This window comes from Heterocephalus glaber, unplaced genomic scaffold (assembly GCF_053883595.1).
Source record: "Heterocephalus glaber isolate CG9 unplaced genomic scaffold, H.glaber_assembly_v1.0 deba00001553, whole genome shotgun sequence".
NCBI classification, from domain to species: Eukaryota; Metazoa; Chordata; class Mammalia; order Rodentia; family Bathyergidae; genus Heterocephalus; species Heterocephalus glaber.
Genome location: NW_028258344.1, coordinates 5924485 through 5944877, shown reverse-complemented (window position 1 = coordinate 5944877; position 20393 = coordinate 5924485). Strand labels below are relative to the sequence as shown.

General features: G+C 36.6%; 1 protein-coding gene across 18 annotated transcripts in view; it reads left to right on the top strand.

Annotated features, from left to right (window-relative positions):
* Asph (aspartate beta-hydroxylase) overlaps positions 1 to 20393 on the top strand; it is a 233520-nt gene that overhangs the window by 66256 nt on the left and 146871 nt on the right. For 16 of the 18 annotated variants that reach the window (XM_087190370.1, XM_087190372.1, XM_087190376.1 and 13 more), the window contains 7 exons: positions 5385 to 5477; positions 8898 to 8972; positions 13149 to 13274; positions 15265 to 15294; positions 16185 to 16241; positions 16695 to 16742; positions 17201 to 17233. In XM_087190370.1, the coding sequence (XP_087046496.1) occupies positions 5385 to 5477; positions 8898 to 8972; positions 13149 to 13274; positions 15265 to 15294; positions 16185 to 16241; positions 16695 to 16742; positions 17201 to 17233 (462 nt within the window). The remainder of the gene's footprint in view (positions 1 to 5384; positions 5478 to 8897; positions 8973 to 13148; positions 13275 to 15264; positions 15295 to 16184; positions 16242 to 16694; positions 16743 to 17200; positions 17234 to 20393) is intronic. The other 2 variants (XM_087190377.1, XM_087190375.1) reach the window with 1 other exon arrangement.

The window sequence follows — 20393 nt, the reverse complement described above, 5'->3', positions numbered from 1 at the left end:
CACCACCTCCAGCTCAATTTTTTCTTTAGAAGAAATAAAAACAAAAAATGGTTCAAAAATGTGTATTTACTGGATTTAAATGATCTCGATTTTTAAAACTTTTTAAAGGGTTACTATTTTCTCTTTCTGTATTTGAGAAAACCAAAGTTATAGTGGAGGTAACTTCCTCAAGATGGGATTCACAGGTAGCTGCCCTGGTTCAAGTGCTGAAGCCCATGCACGTCTTTAAATGTGTACTGCATGATGTTAAAGTGAGTGTATTCTTTACAGCCTTTGTCGAGTCCCTCTTTTATTTCTGAAACCAGGTACATAGGAACCTTTTGGGCAGTATTTAATTCTGTGATTTACATTGTCTCTTTTTCTGAAATCTTTCTTTGGTTGTGTAAAGACACTTTGAATAAGATGCAATATCATGGGGCAGCTTTTAAAACTTCCAAGTAGTCTCAGAATTTTGTTTAGTTTTGAGACTGCTGTTGGTATACTTAGTAAGATTTGTACTCATCCAATATAGAAGCCAGAAACAAAAACAAAGATTATCATGGGCAGTTGGCATATTTCTCAAGTTACACATATCTGTTAGCCTTTTGGGGGAATGTATTGATTAGATTGCTATTACTAGTAGATTGCTATTAGATTGCCATTAGATTGCTTGCCTGGGAAGCAGCATTGTTCTGAGCAGTTGCCCTGCACAGATAACAGCTGGAATAATCTGGATGCATTAAAACAAAAATTTTCATCCATCAGTCTACCATTACATTAGTAAACTAAAGATTAACTGATTTTGAAAAATGTCTTAACTTTTTATGGGATAGGTGTATGAAATCTTTGAAACAAAACGCTGTTGATAGCTCCCTCCCAGATTTTATGGAGGGAGTTTACATGTCCAGTCAACTCTGTACCTGTTGTTTCCACACCCTCAGCCTCCATATCCACAGATTCAACTAATCATGGGTTGAAAATATTTAGAAAAAGAATTTGCATCTGTACTGAGCATGTGTAGACTTTTTCTTGCCTTTATTCTAGAAACAATACAGTTTATTTACCCAACATTTGCATTGCATTAGTTGTTGTGAGTGAGCTAGAGATATTTTAAAGTACAGGGAGGAAGTATGTGGATAATATGCAAATACCTCATTTTAGATAAAGGATTGTACATTTTGTGGATTTTGGTGTTGGGGTCCTAGAGCCATCTCTCATGGATACTGAGGGATGACCATAGTCCTTAGGGAAAGTGAGCCCTTCATGCTCACTCAGAGTGACCCCAGGTCCCAGGGCCTTGCTGGAGCTCACACCCTGACTGACCTCTCTCCTGCTGCATCAGCTACCTTGCTTACCCAGCCACCTGAGGAGATTTATTCTTATCGTCACCTCTACCTGATAATTCCCAGTATAACTCTTGGCCTCATCCAGATTTCCCTCAGAAGTCCATGGACAGGTAGTTGGTGAGTCTTTCCTCACCCATTATATTGTAAATAGCCACTCTGTCTTTCCCTTAAGCCTGGCCCTCACCACTCATCTTCCTCTTACTGTCAGTCCTCATCTCATAGACCACAAATGCTTTAACTTGCTCTCTTCCCCACAATGTAGGTGTTTTGTATTGTTTATTAATATAAAACACTGCCCTTCATTGATAGGTGCTAAATATATATTTTTTGAATGAATGAATCCAATGTGCAATTTAGTGGGTTTACACCTATCACGTATGGGAAGAAATACATCTGTTCCTTCTCATTCTGATCTGCTATGTTGGGCAGTGGTGAATAAAGTAAATTAATACTGGACCAGGGTAATTGTGTTGGATGATCAAGATTGCTATGAATGATGAGTCTAAAGTGCTGACTTAATTAACTTTTTATACCTTCTTCCATTTTTAATTAAAATTGGGGTGACAATTCCATAGTTATTAAATACAACATTTAAAATTTTTGTAGTGAACCTATAAAAACAGCATGTTTGAAGGGAATTGGTTTATTTTCCAAATCATGTCATGGGCATTACAGTGGCCTCACAGCATTCATCCCTAGGTAAGGATCAAAAGGGATCTGTGATCATTCTGTACCTTGTGCTGGCTCAGGAATGGAAATGGTCATGGTTCTATTAAAACTGAAAGACTACTGGGAATGTAAAAAGATTTCCTCAAATCTAAGAATGAAACAGCAAGAAGTATCCTTTTGTATATGAACATCATCTTGTCTGAAAGAAACATTGCTGGTCTGAGGATGCAGCCAGTGCTGAGACCCAGCTACCCTGCCTCTGGTCTCCATGTTAACTTAGGTAATAAATCTTCGTATTGCAAGTTGATGCTTTGTTATGTATATAGCCCCAGGAACATGAAAATAGACACATTTCAAAATGTATTTTTGAATATTTATTCTAGTCCTATGTACTTATCATTTGTACTTCCTAATAAACCCAGCTTGAAAACCTTTTGTTTGATTACGAGTTGGAGTTGATCTATTATGTTATTTATGTTTTTCATTTAATTGTTTGCTTTATACCTCAAGTCATAAACCAAAAAGAATTTGGGTGGGAAATAAAAGTAGCATAAAAGCTTGTAGAGCTAATTGTTTCATATGGTTATTAAAGCAATTCCAGTCTAGAACATCTTTTGTTAAGTTTCAAAAGTTTATAGGGGTCTAGAGAAGATACATGATCATCAGTTTCTCTGAAGTTTACAGTACCATTTAGTATTATTATTATTAATTTTTTTGCTGATTTTACCTCTGGAAACAACTTTTTTTTTCCCTTTAAGCTTATTGGTACATTTTAGGTATAAAATACAGTTACATTCATCACTGGGATCTTATACTTTTACATGACGTATCTTGGTTCTTTTTTTTTTCCCCATTCCCCTGCCTTTTATTAATAAGTGTACAGTTCAACTACCACTTTGGATCTAAAAGAAAACTGCACAATATTTTCTGCAGTTATGTGCCTCATTTTGTTTCATTATATTTTTCACATGTTTTACTATTTTGCTTTTGAAGACAAATAGCCCAGTTGAGTTAATGAAAGCTGACTTTTAAAAGCACTGCATGTCTGAATATTTGTATTCAAGTAGCCTCAGGCACTTTATCATTAGAATTCTTTTTCCAAATGAAACCTTTCTCCAAATTCAGTAAGAAAGAAATTTTCGGGCAGTATAATCTTTACTGTTTTGGTTTTTTTTTTTTTTGGTACCGGGGATTGAACTTGAGTCCTTGGGCTTGCGCGGCAGGCGGCAAAACCACTGAGCTAAATCCCCAGCCCTGTTTTTTTTTTTTTTTTAAGGGTAGGAAAATTTTAATCAGAGAAAGATAGCTTCTAAGTGAGACAGAAAGGGGACCAGAAAGTGGTTTGCCTCTAATCTTTACTGTTTGATGGGGAAAAAATTGTTTATTTTACTCGTGGTGCACATTTTGAAAGCATACTGCATATGTGGTCAGGGAAAGATGACACTGTAAGTTTTCATTCAAAATGAAAAATTCTTGAAAGTGAAATGATCATTCAAGGACAACGGACACGAACCAGGACTGTGCAAAGCAAACTACGCCTGTGGTGCTGAACTTATGGATGCTGGAGCAGAGATGTGCATCTTGAGCGAATGGTAGTAGGGAACTTGATGTGAATCCCTTTCCCACCTGCAAGCCTTGAGCCAATCCAGTGCCATCAAGAGTCCTGGGCCTGCAGGGACTTCTGCAGGCAGTTTAGGGGAGTGGGCACAAGAAATCCGTTTCTTTCAGTCTCTGCAGGTTTTTTGGGGCAACTGTTCTATGCCAGATGTTAGCTGAAATGCTCAGAGTACAAAGATAAAACATACTTACTAAGGATTTTCAACCTTTTCCCCCTTCATTCAGCAGAATTTGGCAATGAATAGTTTGCAAACCTGTCCCACCCCACAGTTGAGAGATGTAAAAGTGAATTATTTAAATGGGAAAGGGCAGAGTATTTCAGCCCTGTATTTAAATTAATCTGTGATGAATTTTATGAGGGCTTCATCCCTACCCTTGGATAAATTGAACCACAGTTAGGATCTGTGGATATTTATGTATGTTCCTTTTTAATCAATTTTATAATGAGGTTTACACTTAAATATAGAAGACAACTATATGTTGGTTTTTGTGTTACTATTGTTTGGTTTTGTGTGGACTTAGTGTTGGAAACAGGTAAGCAGAGGAAATGTAAGTGATGTGGCTAGTAGATCCTGCCTACTATCCCTGTCTCTAGGATTTGGGAAGATGAATTTGGCATTTTTTTTTTTTTACTGGAAGAAAAATGAGGTATGGAAAAGGGAACGATAAGGAAAATACAAAGAATAAAACAGTACAAGACTTTGAAATGAGAAATTTCCAGACTGTAGTCATGTATGCAACAAAGGCTGAGGCAGGAAGATCGCATGTTTGATCCTAGCCTGAGCAATTGAGAGAGACCTTGTCTCACAGATTTAAAAAGGACTCCGGATGTAGCTCAGTGTGGAAGGCCTGGGGTTAATCCCCAGTTGTACATGGGTGTTTAAGGTTAGGAACCCTCTCTCAACACTTGGCCTGCACCCTTTTAATGGCAGAGCACAACCATGTGCAGGGTGATTCCTGGAAAATGACACTAGGTATGAGATTCACAACAGGTGGGAAAAGCCCAAGATATACTCAACAGAACCAGGCTCCTGGTCCTAGTTTAGTTTTCTAAATAGTAATAATTATTTGATACATTTTAATGTTGTGCATGTAAAGTATCAAAGAACTAATATAATCTATATTATAGCAAAGAACTATATAATAGATCTATAATAAATTTTAGATTGATATTAACTTTAAAATCAGTTTTCATATTAATTTACTCATGCCGTCTTAGGATTTCTTTTTTAAAAAGGACTTTTTCTCCCAATATCTTTTAGCTCATATAGAAAAATATAACTTCAGTACATGTAGGTGTAACCATGAGAAAATTGTAAGTAGGCATAAGTGATCTCTTTGTAACTATAGTTTTTCAAGAAGAATAAATAAATACACAAAAATCAAAAGAATGCACACAAATCATCCAAAGTTCAAGTGCAGCACAGTGGTCTCATTACTGAATTCTGAGCTCAGGACTTAGGAAGTAGTCACATAAACACAAAAGAAGTTTGAATTCATATTGAACTTCTTTTGCAAGTTTAGTCATATAAAATCTTTATATTTTAAAGATTCATGAATGAAATACTTTTTAATATTTTAAGTGCAAAGTAGAAATATTAAAGGCCCATATAGAGTTACAGAGCAAATGGTTTCATACTTCAATTTTTAAGCATGTAATGTTAGAAACTGAATTACGTGCACTAATTAAATGTTTGAGAATATTATTTTTCCTGATTTAATGTGTCAAAAAGATTAAAAAGCTTAAGTTAACTTTGTGAATAAAAAATGCAGGCCTTAAAGAGAGAGCTGCTTCAGAGCCGAAGTTCCCACCAGCAGAGGCTGAGCCACACACTGAGCCAGAGGACCAGTTTCCCTTGGGGACAGGTAAGTTGTCCTCAGGTCTCAGCACAATGTACCTAGCCTGGCAGGTGTCCTTTGCAATGTACAGAATCTTGTTTTACCTACAGTACGTTGCACATTGTTTACAGAAATATGAATTATGGTGGGGTTTTTTAAGCTTTTTTGAGATGAGGTCTCACTGTAGTTCAGGCTGGCCTTGAACTCACTATGTAGCCCAGGGCTGGTCTCGAACTCAGAGCAATCTTCCTGCCTCAGCCTCCCAGTGCTGGGATTATAGGTATGCAACATCGCGCCTGGTTTATGTTTTCTTTCTAAAACTTTAAAATAAACCTACATTTTTCCTAGTAAAATTTTGCAAAGGATAATTTTAAGTCTTCAAGATGAAGAATATAAGCTGCAGACATTTTGTTTATTGCCCGGACACACACTAGCCAGGAACAGCAGGATCCATTTCTTTCTTCATTCTAATTCCAGCACTATTGTCTGAAATTATGTTGACAGTATGACCACACTGATGTCGGCATCATTTGCCACAGGATTCAATAAAATAGAAGTAATGAATTCCAAGTCTTCTTATTGGCACCAAAATCTCCAGATCTCCTTGTGATACACTGTGAAACCTGTTTTGTATTTAGATGGATTTATAGATTGAGTCACATTATTTCTGTAGTCTCCCTAGGGTCTATGACCTCATAGGTTAGGAAATCTTAAAATATTTTAATAAATTAGTAAATGAAATTTTAATCTTTTGCTACCATTTTTTACCCATTTATTTAATTTTTTTTTTTCTGCTTTTTTGGTACCGGGGATCAAACTCACGACCTTGCGCTTGCAAGGCAGGCACGGTGCCACTGAGCTACATCCCCGGCCCTTACTCATTTATTTTAAAATACTGTATACGCTTCTGTGTAGTTTTTCATTTATATACTAGTTCTCAAAAATTTGGTCTCATTGTGCCACCTATTGGAAGTGTTCAGTTATGACATTAAATGTTCACTGGCAATTTAAATACTGAATCCAAAGGATACTGATGAATTTAGATTTTCCTTCCATTTTCTTTTAAGATTAGTATGTTGCCCTAAGTTTTATTATTTTTCAGTAATAATCCTAGAAGAATTTGTTTTCTCCTTCCCTTTCCTGTGAAATTGCCATGATTATATCATGGCTCTGGAAGAAGGATTGGTTCTTTTAAAAAGTAGTTTTATAATTAAATGTGTATTTGGATTTAATGCCTCACATTTTAGTTTGTACTAAGTGAATTTATAATTTTAAAAATCTTGTTTTTAAAGCCAATACAAATATGTTATTTGCTTTCTATTCTTCATGTATTGTTAATATTACTATTGTAAGTTATTGACAATCTAGTTCCATAATCTGTTGGTTTATTATTAGCCCATATCCTTTTCAACTTGGGCAATATTTGTTTTGGTTTCAGTGTTGCCTCTAAACCTTTCTCTTATTCTGCCCTTAATTTCTCTTTCTTCACTAACTTCTTCATTCTGTAAACACAGTTATGTAATTCATAAAAATATAATTAAATAAAGCACTTAATCCCTTCTTGACCCCTTTCTGCCACCTCAGCCCTCTCATCAGTACAATAGGCAGGCTTTTGGAAGAAGACTGTACAGAAACCTTTTTCCTTGTTAATCTACATTCTATTTTTTAAATAAATGAACGCTATTTTATTCAAGTGTTAATGATAAAAAATTTAAGCACAGCTGTGCTATTTTAAAAAGTGAAAGTACACACTATATTTCTAGCTTAATAAACAGATGAACCTGACGTCTTTGAATGGCATGATAATTGAGGATTGTACAGTGCATCTTATGAAGACCGTAAATTAAAGAACTACTGCTTTAAAGTTAGTGATTATGAAAAAAATACACATTCATAGTTTCACCTTTTTTCTTTCTCTACCATAAGGACCCTGTCCATTTTACGCTTCTGGGTTGAAGGCTTTGGTCCTTGTTTCTTTTTCTCTGCCTTCTCTTCATATCCTCATTCTTTAACTCAGTGCAGTCTGGCTTATTAATCCTCTCTAGGTGAGAGGAAGAACATTGACAAGACTATGGAAACATGAAATGACATAGTACACTTGCTAAATTCAAACAAAGCCAGTTCTGTTAGTAGAAGAGTCTGGAAATGTGTGTGAGGGGCTAGTTTTAGAGCACTTAAATTCTTTCCCATGGAGTGTACATTTTCACTTTGGGGCAAAGGGAACCATCAAAGGGTTAAGCAAAGAAGCAGAGAGCACCACCCTCTACTAGCAGCTCACACTCCTCCTGCTCACTGCACACTGCGTTCTCTCCGGCTGGTACTGTCCACAGCTGTGAGATTGGGAGTCCACTTACAAAGCCGTTGTAGACGTCATAGACATCATGGGAGGTGGCAGGGAAGAATGGAGGCCAGACATTTCAGTAATTGACCAGAATATATACAGAGATGATTTGTGAAATATAAACATCTATAAAAATGTGGGTTTTATGCTTTAGAAATGGTTTTGTTATATGATTAGCATAGGAATACTGTACTTAAACTTTTTCACTCCCTGAAGTTCAAATTAATTTATTTTGTTTCTTGTCACTGAAGATTAGCTCTTTCACATACTGCTATTGTCACTGACATTATTTCATATGACAGCATTTATGATACCAAGACCCAATCTAATGGTGCTTTCATTCAGTGAACAAACATTATATTTTGTTAGATAGAAAGTTGATAACAGTGTCAAATGTAATTATAGTTTCTTATTTGTTGTGTGATATTGCAGTAAATCTGATATCCCCCCAAGAAGTATAGTGTTGTAAGCATGTCGTCAATCATGTTCATTTTTGTTGCTCACATTTATTTGAATATACAGATCCGAGTGTCAGATGTGGTTCTGCAAAGCTGAAAGGACCACTGGTGATGATGTAAGGTTATCGATTCACTAGTAGACTTCTGGGAGTGTTCCACCAACTCTCATTACTCTGGACCCTCACTGGCAAGGGTACCCTTTCTCCTGCCTGCCAGGGGACACGGGGTATCATATTCTCTAATCTTTATTGATTTTATGTTTCATATTTTTGTCTTTATTTCCAAGTACTTCCCTTTGTGAAAGCTTTGTCCTCTTTTCATTCTATCACTAGTATGAATTTTATTAATTAGAAACTGAAGCCTAATGAGTTTTTTTTAAAGAAAAATCTATACACAAATTAATTTTTTCTTTAGAAATCTTAATAGGAGTCAACATTTATATTTACTAACCAAATAAAACCAATTGTAAATGTCTAACACATTTATCAATGCAGGGAAAAAGTGATAAACTGATAAGAAAAAGATGCACAGTTGCTTAGCCAAATACACTCATTTTAATGTATATGCACAAATGCTATATTTGAATGTTAAAGTTCCTCATTAATGTTTAAGTATTTTCTACTTAGTAATGTTCTATAATTATTTTAGAACCCCAGGATACTGAAGATGAAGTAAAAGAACAAATTCAGTCCGTTCTTCATGAAATGGTACATACAGAACATGGTATGAATTAAAATCTATTTTGTCATAAGTTACTAAAATAGTGTTTACATAAAGTTACTTAGGCATTATTTTAAAATTTAAATGTTAATTGGCTATTTGAGGTTTTAAAAAACCACTCACTAGTTACTAGAGAATAGTATTTTTGAAATAGCACTAGATATACTTTATTTTACCCAACCTCGCTATGAAGCAACTTACTGAGCACACCTAGTAGTAAAATGGTGAGAAGCCACTCAATGGTGTTACATGGCTGTATTCCCAGAACATGGGAGGCTGAGTCTGGCGGATTGAAAGTTTAAGTCTAGCTTGGCTATATAGCAAGATCTTGTCTCAGAAAATAAGAACACCTGAATATTAGCAAATTGAAAGCAGTGATTCATCACAAATAGATGGGGAAAACAGAGCAGAGAAAAATGGAACACAAGCAAGCTATGATAGGTTATCCAGTAGCTGCTGTCAAGCCTTGAACTTTATTTCATGTTTGGCTGGTTGCCAAAATAAAAAAGCAGAAATTTAGTTTTATTGGTGATACTCCTAGAGAGGCCAAAAGCACACTGTCTCCTTAGAGAACATAAAAATACTCTACCAGCACTCAGATCTAAAAAATTCCTCTCATTGAGATCTGTAGAAAGAATATTAAATGTTTTTCCAGAAACCAGTGTTTTAAGGGTGTGGCAGTCTGATAAAAGCAGAGAACATGGCTCTAAAATGTAACCCAGAAAAAAATTGCAAAGACACATGATGCTGTGGTATCCTAATACTCCTGATGGTTTGATGTGGTCCAAGAGTAGCTGTAAAGGGGGAAAAGTAACTTGTGTTTATAAAAATAATTCCCTAGCATTTGAACTGGATGTTCCTGATGGCTGGTGGTGGTGTAGGAACCTATGTCCTTTAATTTACAAGCTTCTTGGTAACTAGGAAAACACTTTGCCTAGAAGTACATTTGCCCATATGAGCAAGTGCAGAATTCCTCTTCCTATAGCTTTTTTTTTTTTTTTTAATTTTTAACCTAACACAAGGAAGGTTGAATCTAAATAAATAATTTGATTATGATGAGGAAAGAACTATTATGGTGAAACAGTGATATTCTGTGGAGCTTACCAAGATTTAGGGCTTTTAAGAGGCTTCTTGAAGGAAATGACATCTTCATTTAGAAGCTGAAAGATGATATAGAATGTCTGCTGGCCAAAGTAGTCAGCAGAGGGCACAGCATGTGTGAAAGCCCAGAGGCAAGAGTGGGAAGCCAGACATGGTGACACATGCCGATTATGGCAGCACTGAGGAAGGAGAAGCATTGGATTCTCCAGGATCCAATGAAAAAAAAAGTTGGAGAAAGTGGGAGTCCTGCCTGGAAAACTTATGAGGCCCTGTCTCAAAAAAGTAAAAGGTCTGGGCATTTATAGCTAAGTGGATGCATATTGAGGCCATACTCTTAAGTGAAATAAATAGGACACACATGTGTAAACACCGAAAAACTGAAAGTGTAAACAAGGATCAAAATGTGTAATTGATATTGTGAAATAGGAAGAAAAAGTCTAAAGGAGTAGGGGAAGTGGGAGGGGTAGGGGAAAAGAAAGAAGGGAAAAGAAAAAAATATGAGAAAAGAAAAAAATGGAAACAAAATCTTTGTAAATAGGGAAGGGTGGAGGGGGTGAAGAGAGGGCAGGGAAATGGGGGAAAAATAAAAACTAAGATACATCATGTAAAGGTACAAGATCCCAATGAGGAATATAACTGTATTGTATACCTAAAATGTACCCATAAACTTAATGAAAAAAAAATTAAAAGGATATAGCTCGATGTGAAGGCCCTGGGTTTGATTTCTAGTAGTGCCAAAAAAATAGTATGAAAGACATTCAGAATGGCCAGTATATGGGATGCATAAGTGGAGAGTGATGAGGGAAAAAGAATGTCAAAATATTTATACTTTATTCAAGAAGTGTTCAGGATTATTGTGCATCCTTCCTGAAACCTAAAAAAATAGATGAGAGGGACCACTGTGCAGCAGGGAGGCCAGCTAGAGTAGGTTGTATGGTAACCCTAGTGAGTCTAGATGTTTCATCAGACTCAAATGTGGAGATGGACAGCAGAGAGAAGACAGCAGGAATTTAAGTGTGTAGGGATGGTGGCTAAGCAGAAGAGGAAAGAACCTTCTTGGTCCTGTACTTTTTTATAGAGATTTTCTCCTTAGACAGTCATAGGGACAGTCCATAGCTTTCAGTATGATCTATCTGCTGTGACTGCTGACTGTATAGCTGCAGCCCTGATGACTCATCTAAACCCCAGCGTCATCTACCTGTCTATTGGATGTCTCCATTTGAAGGCTGTGTGGGTGTCTCAGACTGAACCTACACAATACAGAACTCTTCTCTCCTCCCTGTCACAAATGTCCTGGCTCTCCCCTTCCCCCAGCCCAAATTGCTCCTACTCTAGCCCTTCGTGTTTTAGTTAGTAGCTTTTTCACCCAGGCATTGTATAAACTAAAAACCTAGGAGTTTCTCTTGATCACTCTGTCTTGCAGTTTGAGATGCAACAAGAAAACTAGCAAAAATTTCTTTTCCTTTCTCAATTTCCTGAAGATTTGTTCTTACTGTAGATCTTAGCCACCTTAGTATATGAATTTTTTTTAAGTCATAGACTTTCACCATTTTCACTAAAGGAAGCACATTACACCTTGTCAGTGGTGACACATCTGAATTGCCAGCATCACTACTCTTGTGCATTGGGCCATTATTGAGTAAAAAAGGGTTACTTGAACACAAGCAGTTGAATACCATGACATTTGACCTGATAACTAAGATGGCCACTACATGACTAAGGAGGAGATCACATAGATAATATGGATTTGCTAGACAAAGTGGCAATTCATATCCCAAGGAGATGAGACAGGAATGACTCCCGATTTCATCATATTACTCAGAACAATGCATAATGTAATATTTATGAATTAATTATTTTAGAATTTTTCCACATGCTATTCTCATTCTGTGGTTGACCATGAGTAACTAAAACTTCAGAAAGCAAAACCACAGGTAAGGGGAAAACTACTATAAATAATGTCTTCATAAATAGGCCTGCATGGTTAAGTATACTTGAGAGCCTCACTATGCCATACTAAAGGCAGAGTAAGCACTTCCTGCAACTGTGGTAGAAAATTCAATGGCAGCAGAAACAGTAATATGGTTATAACTATAGTGAGACAACAAAAACACCTAAATATTTAAGGTGGGTCAGGCATTTTTCTGAGTGCTTTAAACTTCACAACCATGTCAGGAATGGGTGATTATTATTGCCATTTTATAGAAAGGAGATCTCAGGCTCAGGCACAGGCACAGAGTAGTTAATTTGTGCATGATCACAGAGATGCTATGAAAGTGCCTTGGTCCAGAGCCAACCCTTCCAGACCTTACACTCATCACTGTGCTGCCTCGCATAGCCTGGCCCAGCTCATTAAAGGTTTTTAGTTAAGAGTGTTATTTACAGGAGCTTCTCTGCTGGAAGCCATGTCATGTTACTATGAGGATAATTTTTAGGCACACTAACAATCTAAATTATACTGCAGTGGAATAGTGTACCCTGTCCACTCAAAAGCAGAATTAAATGTACTGTAGAAGCTAATCATAGAAAACAAGATATGCATCTTTCCTTGACTAGAGATTAAAACTAGGATAGCTCAGATGCACAGGATAATACAGGTGAATCTGACCTCGAATCTGATTTAGATAAGCAACTATATGTTCTTTGCATTAGAACATTTGAATAGTCATTTAAAGTTGTTACAAGGAATTTTATGTCAGTTTTCAGTAAAAGGTCATAATGTGACCTTTTCTCTGATCCAGTGGTAATTGAGGAGGCATGTATAGTCATAATTATGAATTCATTCATCAAATATTTATTGAATCCTCTCTATGGTTAGGCATGGCCCTAGGTGCTGGGCATATGTATATATAGCAAATGAAACTCGGGATGTGCATGTCCACATTTTGTTTACTTTTAGGCTGACTAACATCTGGCTAGAGTTGAAAAATAGCTTCAGGGTAGACCCCAGAACCTGCAGTACCCCTGAGAGGGAATTACGTTGGTCCTCCTTCCCGAGGGCTTCTGCATCTGAGTTGACAGCTGTTGCTGGCTCTTCACTGTACACCCACGTCTCTCTGTTCCTTGCCCTTGGTGAAGGAGAAGACCTGCCACAAGAAGAGGAGGGGCCAGCAGGAGAACTACAGCTGGAGGATGGTGATTTCCTCACTGCGTCTGATGTCCGTGATAGATTGGAGGTCCTGGAATCTGAAACATTTCATGAAGGTAGAGCATACTTATTTGGCTTCAACATAAAATGCAACAGCTGTAATTGTACCTATTGACATTTGTCTTAAACCCCTTTAAAGCAGTATTTAAAGTTCATCAAAATGTTTTTGAAGTTGAAGCTTAAAGCTTCAATTAAAATATTTCTCTACAATCAAGATTTGATTCAGTGCACTTCTAAAGAAAACTCAGAATATACAAATTTTTCATACAGGTGAGTGAAACACCTCTGCAAAGTACTTTTATTGTATTCTCCTGCCCAGGGTGGCATTTGTTACACCCAGCTGATGGAATGGAACAGTTGACCTGACAACCTATTATTCCCTCTTGTTCTTATACAAACTCTGTAATTACAAGCTCTAGAATATCATTCTAACTTCTATACTAAATATTGGCAAGCTTTTTCTCTAAAACAGCCAGATCATAAATATTTTGGGTTTTGCAAAGGCCACCTCTGCTAGCATAGTGAGATGCAGCCATCTACCATGTTTAAATGACTAAATGTGGCTGGCTTTCTATATACCTTCATTTACTGATTCTGTACAATATAGCCTGCATGTGGTTACAAGAACTTTTTAAATTTGTTTTTGGTACTGGGGATCGAACTCAGGACCTTGCACTTGCGAGGCAGGTGGCAGAACCACTGAGCTAATCCCAGGCCCCTACAAGAACTTTTTTTAAAGCATAAAAGTAATAAAAAATAAAGTGTGTCTACTTCTCACCACACCTAATATATTGGGAAATTACTTAAGAAAGTAGGCAGCTCATAACTGAGTGGATACATGTCTAAAAGCTCTGTCTAAAATCTGTTGTTTCAAGCCAGAAATGCACTGTCCCATACAAATAGTGATATAATTGACATTATAGTGTTATGGATGGTATACATAATTGTATATTATGCAAATTTTTGTAAAAATCCTGTGGAGAATGTATATAATTTTAGCTGCCTTATACACTGATATTAGGTGTTTAGAGCATTAGACCTTCATGTCTTGGCTTTATGACCACATTATCACTTAATGTCATGATTTCTGTGAGAAAAATGTTTCTGATTTCTGAATAAGGGTGCTGCTCAAGTGATTTTCACATTCTCTTGGTATCGTTCTCTCCTGTCGTAAGCCTAGATGCTTCAGCAAGATTGACAGTCACTCAGAATTTTGTATATATATGCTGCTTATCCAACAAATTTCAGTTAAAATGCCCAAATATTCAGAAACATGAAGACTTTGATATCTTTAAAGTTAAGAGTTACAGGGCTGGGGATTTAGCTTGGTGGTTCCGCCGCCTGCCTTGTAAAGGCAAGGACCGGAGTTCAATCCCTGGTACCAAAAAAAAAAAAAAAAAAAAGAGTTACAGATCAGGATAGGAAGAAATATTCCTAGGAAGTTTATAGGTTGGAGAAATCTTTATTTCTGGCTTAATGTTCAGTTGGGACATAGATTTAGTTTGAAGTTAGAAACTTCAATTTTGTTGGAAGTCTTCAGAAACTAAAAATATTTACACTGTATACATCTCTTAAATGAGACAGGTTTCAAGCTTGGCAAGGTTCATGTGGTGACCACTTTACTTTCTGGTGTATATGGGTTAAGTTATCCACACATTTTTTTGCTTAGCTTCCAAACATAAATTGTCCTCCATTCTTCTTTTGTGTCCGCATTTGGAGACGATGTACTATGCTCCAGAAACTGGTAGGATGGTGCTAGAAAATGGAGCACCACAGTGAAATGTGAAGTGGACCAAGAATTAGCATTTTCCCTGGGTCCAGCCTTTATGTCTGTGTCACTGTGTATAAATCACTCACTTTACCCCAGAGTATGGTGTTTGTCAGCTTTGTGAGTATGTTGAATATAGTTCTATTAAGCAGATATTTTCATTTTTAATAATTTTTCAATTTTAATGTAAACCAATAAGCATAGATTCAAAATAGACATGGAGAATATATATGTACCATTTCATTAAAATAGTGATATCAATCCAATTTTTTTTTTAGACACTGAAGATAGTTATGTGGAAGAGACAGGTAAGGCCTTAATACTATTCTTTCTTAATTAGAATGAGTCTTTAACAGAACATTATTATATGTATATATATAAAAATTATGACCAGTATACGAATCTATTGTTTATTAATATTTAAAAATTAATACATCACAAGTATATAGTTAATAATGTTATATATTTTCATATAATTGCATCTTTGTGAATGCAGATTTTGTTTTGAAGTCTGTTTCCTGTGGATGAATTCCTAGTAGTAGGATTACTTGGTCAAAGGTGCAGTGGAATTGCATGCTTTGTACCCATAAATTAAAAAGTCAGTGAAGGGTCAAAATTGTGTTTTGTCATGGCACATCCCCCGCAAAACACAGCCACTCTAGAGATGGACACATTACCTTCAGTAGTGCTTGAGCACCTTGTAGTGTTGTTGACTGCCCTTACTGTCTGAATGCTTTAACACTGTCTGAACAGAACTCTATTCTAGTTTGGGAGAAACGCCATGTAGAGGACTCAGGCATTGAGTCTGGGGCTATGTGTGTGCTTCCTCAGACTCCATTGTGACAGGTGCTTTTGCATGGGTGAGAGGAGGACTCTTCTGTACAGCTGTCTTTGGATTTTTGCCTTTCTTTGATTTTATTTGCCGACTGTACTTGAATCTGTTCTGCTAAATGAAAATACAACTCTACTATTTTGTGATTTGATTATAAATCCTTATGACGAGAACCATCTAATTCATCTTTGTGTTTAGTATTATGTGTGGTTAATATCTCCTGGTTCCATGAATGAACATGATTTATTGTCATTATGTTTTGATTTTACACTCCTGTCATTACCAGAAATTATGGTTTTCTAGTTTCTAATGTCAAACAATCCTTGAGACATATTTTAAATTTCCTAATTATTTCCTAATTTATAGTTTCACAAGACCATCACCAGGATATGGAAGAGATAATGTATGGCCAAGAAAACTCAGGTTTGTGAATATAAAAACTAATGATTTGTGTTTCTGTTTTGAGACAGTGGCCAAGGCCATTTCAATTTAGGGTCTGTTCATAACACTTTTAATAACTTTTTATTCTGTAGATATTTCCAGAAATTTCTGAATACAGTTGAATATTACACGAGGAAATGTAGAAAAAGGGAAATGCATTTTTGTGGTCACCATTTGGATTTTGGTCTTTGTACACAGACATTGAAGACACATTGTAATATAGTAGACTTGGGGTGGGTGAAAATCCTACTTTATCCCATCTTTGCAATTTAGCAAATTCTAAAACTTTGCTCAGTTTAAATTTCATTAAATGATAATAGTGTCTGTCTTACAAGATATTATAGGGGAGAATTTGACTGTAAATCTTGGAGAATGAAATCTGGTAATTGTAAGTAGTTTTTCATGCTGGCAAATGTGAATATTTTTTCATTTCAGATTCCAGTGAACCACTAATCGATGCTGAAAGGTTGCAGCAAGAAACAGGTATCAGATAAGCATTTTCAGTGGATTTTAAATATTACTTTAGGTTTTTCAGTTGCAGTTGCAAAAATCACATGGTGATTTTTCTTTCAAAGAAATAGAGAAATGATTTTCACAAGATTTTTTTGTAACGACATTGGCTTATTAAAATAATAGGCATTTATATTTCACTTCATCTACCAACACATCATAACAAGATGTTAAATCCTAATGCTAATTTTGTTTATCTTGCTCTGAGGAATTTTTATGAATATAATTTACCTACTCTTTCTTTTCTTTTGTTGATTTTGGGTGAAGCATGTATTGCTAACAGCACAGACATTGATGTTGAAAGGAAAAGAAATCTATATTTTACAGCAAGGGATTTTTTTTTTTAAAGCTAAGTTGTTTTAATGACTTATTAATACTTATTTTGCTTCTCTCTCCCTCCTTTCTCCTTTCTTTTCTGTTTTCCTTCCCAGATGACATAACATACCAAGACTACGATGAACAAGGTGTGGAAATGCTTCTTAAGCTTAAACTATGTATTGTTTAAAAATAGACCTATATTTTGCCTATAAATTACTGATAATTATGTTTCACATTATAAACACTGTAACGTAAAACATCCAAATAAATGATGGTTTGCAGAGAATTCATTGGGGGAGATTGTTAACTACACTAGTGGTTGTGCCCTTGTCTAAATAATTCCTTAAACTTTCCACAAGTTATCTTGTGGGGCAATTACAAATTATTCCAAAAAAATCTCATTATTTTACAGTTCTCTCTCTTTTAAAATAGTCACAAGCATATACTTTAGTCTAATTGTTTCTACAAATTAATCTCGCTCTCAGAGGTGACTGATTTATCATGTTAGGAAAACTCTGGCTTCAAGCTTAACAGCAGTGTGGAAGAAATAGTTCTGTCAAACTTTTGGCGTTAGCAGCATCCTATTCAGATTTAAGCACTTGTTACTGCTCTTGTCTTCCAAGCATTTCATGTACTATTTTATTGAATTCCATGAAGTAGATTGTATTTTCCCTGCCTCCCAGCTGAGGGAAATAAGGTTTACGGAAAGTAAATAATTTGCCCAAGTTTGTATAGCTAAGAAATGATAGAGCCAATGATGTTTCTTTTTTACTTCCAGTGTCTTTAAAAATTACTGTGTCAAAAGAAGAAAGTCAACTTAGTGTAACTTTGTGTATAAAGGATAAAGAAGTGAATCTTGGTTAAATTGAGTAGTCTATGATCTAGATGCATTTAGGACTCAGAATTCAAATATGAGTCACATAGGGTCTGTACTTTCAAAGAATTTGTAGTTCCATGTTAGCTGGTGAGGCACAATTGAAAAAAGTTAGATGTTCCTGTGTGTAGAATTGATGTGCTAATTTTTAAGTAAGCGTTTAAGACTTAAGACCCTATCAAGAGCCATAGTGACGAATGAAGTATAAATTTGAAGAATTTTGGATCATCTTAAGGTACCTATCCTTTTTATAACAGGTTAAAGACGTTGGCCAGTAAGATTGCCCTAAATTTTTTCAGTCTTGAATTTGGAGGAGAAAATAGAAATTTAGAAATAAAAAGTTGTATGTAGAGGTGAGATTTGAGATATTTTTCTTATTTCTACCTAACATTGCCATGTTTTAAAAAAATATTAAAATATGTTTGGAATGCATTTTACAGGCTAGATCTAGAGAAATTTAAAATCACACTTGTAGGAGGTATAAAATAAGGTAACATGCTAAAGTATTGTAAATTAAATATATTTTCATAGGCAGAGTATCGTAGTAAATATACTTTAAAATATTAAAAGGTAATGAGTATGATCAAGGGGAGCATCAAGATTTGGTAGGATGCTGTGAGTCATCGTGGTATAGAACATAAACTTTTTCCAACACAATAGGTCTAATCAAACAGAAGATTATTCACTATATACGAAAAATACACCTGTGTGGAAATTCAGTAACCAAATTCTGGAAACCAAGTAACTGGCATATTAAGTGAAGCTATTAAGTGGAAGAGAAGCAAAACTACTTCAGTGGGAGATTGGAATATACAATAGTCTGTATTAAACTCTCCATTTCCTGAACCAAAAACCACGTGGTTTGATAGCGCTGTTCACAGATCCTAGCTTCTCACATCACAAATACCCTAGAAAACCCCAGACTTGGGAAGTGAAGTTGTAGTTTTAACTGTCTTAATTGGTTTATTTGTTCATACACTGCATACTTGTTATCTTGTATCCCAAACCTAGAATACTGCAGCAGCTCTAGTGAGGGAGCTCGTGGTCTCTGTTCTTCTGGATCTTCTATTTCAGCAGGGAGACAGAAAGTGATAAATAATTTCCCAGTAGCATTCTATCACAGCTGTGGTGAGTGCTGGTGAGGACCAGGGTAGTCTGTAACTGATGTCTCCAAGAGGCCTTACCTGGTTTCCGGCTGAGACAGCTGGTGGAAGGTGGCTGCACTGTCGCCGGAAGTCTCTGACATGGGTGTGTGAGAGTGAGCAGAGCGGTGTGGCCCTGGTGGCCCGTTGTCCAGCTCCCGAGGAGACCTGCAGGCGAGGTCGCAGACGTCATCTTCACCTCGAGATGCCTCCCGGGCACCACAAAATCATGTCTGCAGTTTGAAAAGACAGATATTTCAGAGGTGTATGAGATAGACAAGAAAGACAAAAATAAGTAGGAAGAGATAGGTGATCGGTGTCATCCTAGTCCACTCTGTATTCAAGGAAGAGCCCAAGGATGTGAGTTTCATAAAGGGGATCTTCATTGGGATCTTGAGCTCCTTTGGGCCATGTCCAAGAAGCACCGAAAACATGACTGAGGTCTTGTGCCAGAGCGGCCTCCTGGGTGACCTCAACAGGAAGTATTTCTCTAATAGTACTTTAAACCAGGGTGGTGGCAGCAAAAGTGAAGGGGACTGGGCAAAGCTGAGAAACGCATGGAAGGTAAATTTGACAGGATTTGATATACAGGGGTTGCCGTAGAAAAAGAACAATATCCCAGCAACTATGACTCCTCTTTTGACTTGTCGCCTGGTGGCACTTTTTCACTGGAAGACAGCAATAGGGGCTGGAGTGTAGATCCATGTATGTGATGATGACATTGCTCTTGAGACATCTAAGAGAAGAGATCAGATAATCCTTTTGATGGTACAGTTCTCTCAGAAGAGAAATCCAGCTCATGGTTTTAAGGATCATTTAAACCAAGCTCTGGGATCCTTTAAGGAAAAGATAAAGGGGGTTGAGAGAGGTCTTGTGGCTTTAAAGAAAGCCCTCATCTAATACCCATTAAGAAAAGTATGAAATGATAAAGAAGATTGCGAATGGAGATGTAAGCCTACATAGTGGGAACTTGTTGGGGGAGAAGGCATGTTGCTATGAGATCCAAGAAGGCAGGGCTGGAAAACATGCATCCAACTCAGTGAAGTGCTCCCTGGCCCGCCCAGCAAGAGCCTTTTCAGGGTTGTGCTCTTGGAGGGAGACAGATGGGAGTGGGAAGTGCAGTGCGAGGAGACCTCAAAGCGAAATGTCAGTGACTCTTGGAGGAAATGAAAGTGTAAAATGGAGGAAGAAGGGTAAAGGGAAAAAGGCCTGAACCAGGACTGGTCTAGTGTTTCAAGGTCGGTATCTAAACACTGATCCTGCCTGAGGTGAGGGCGTGAACACATATTC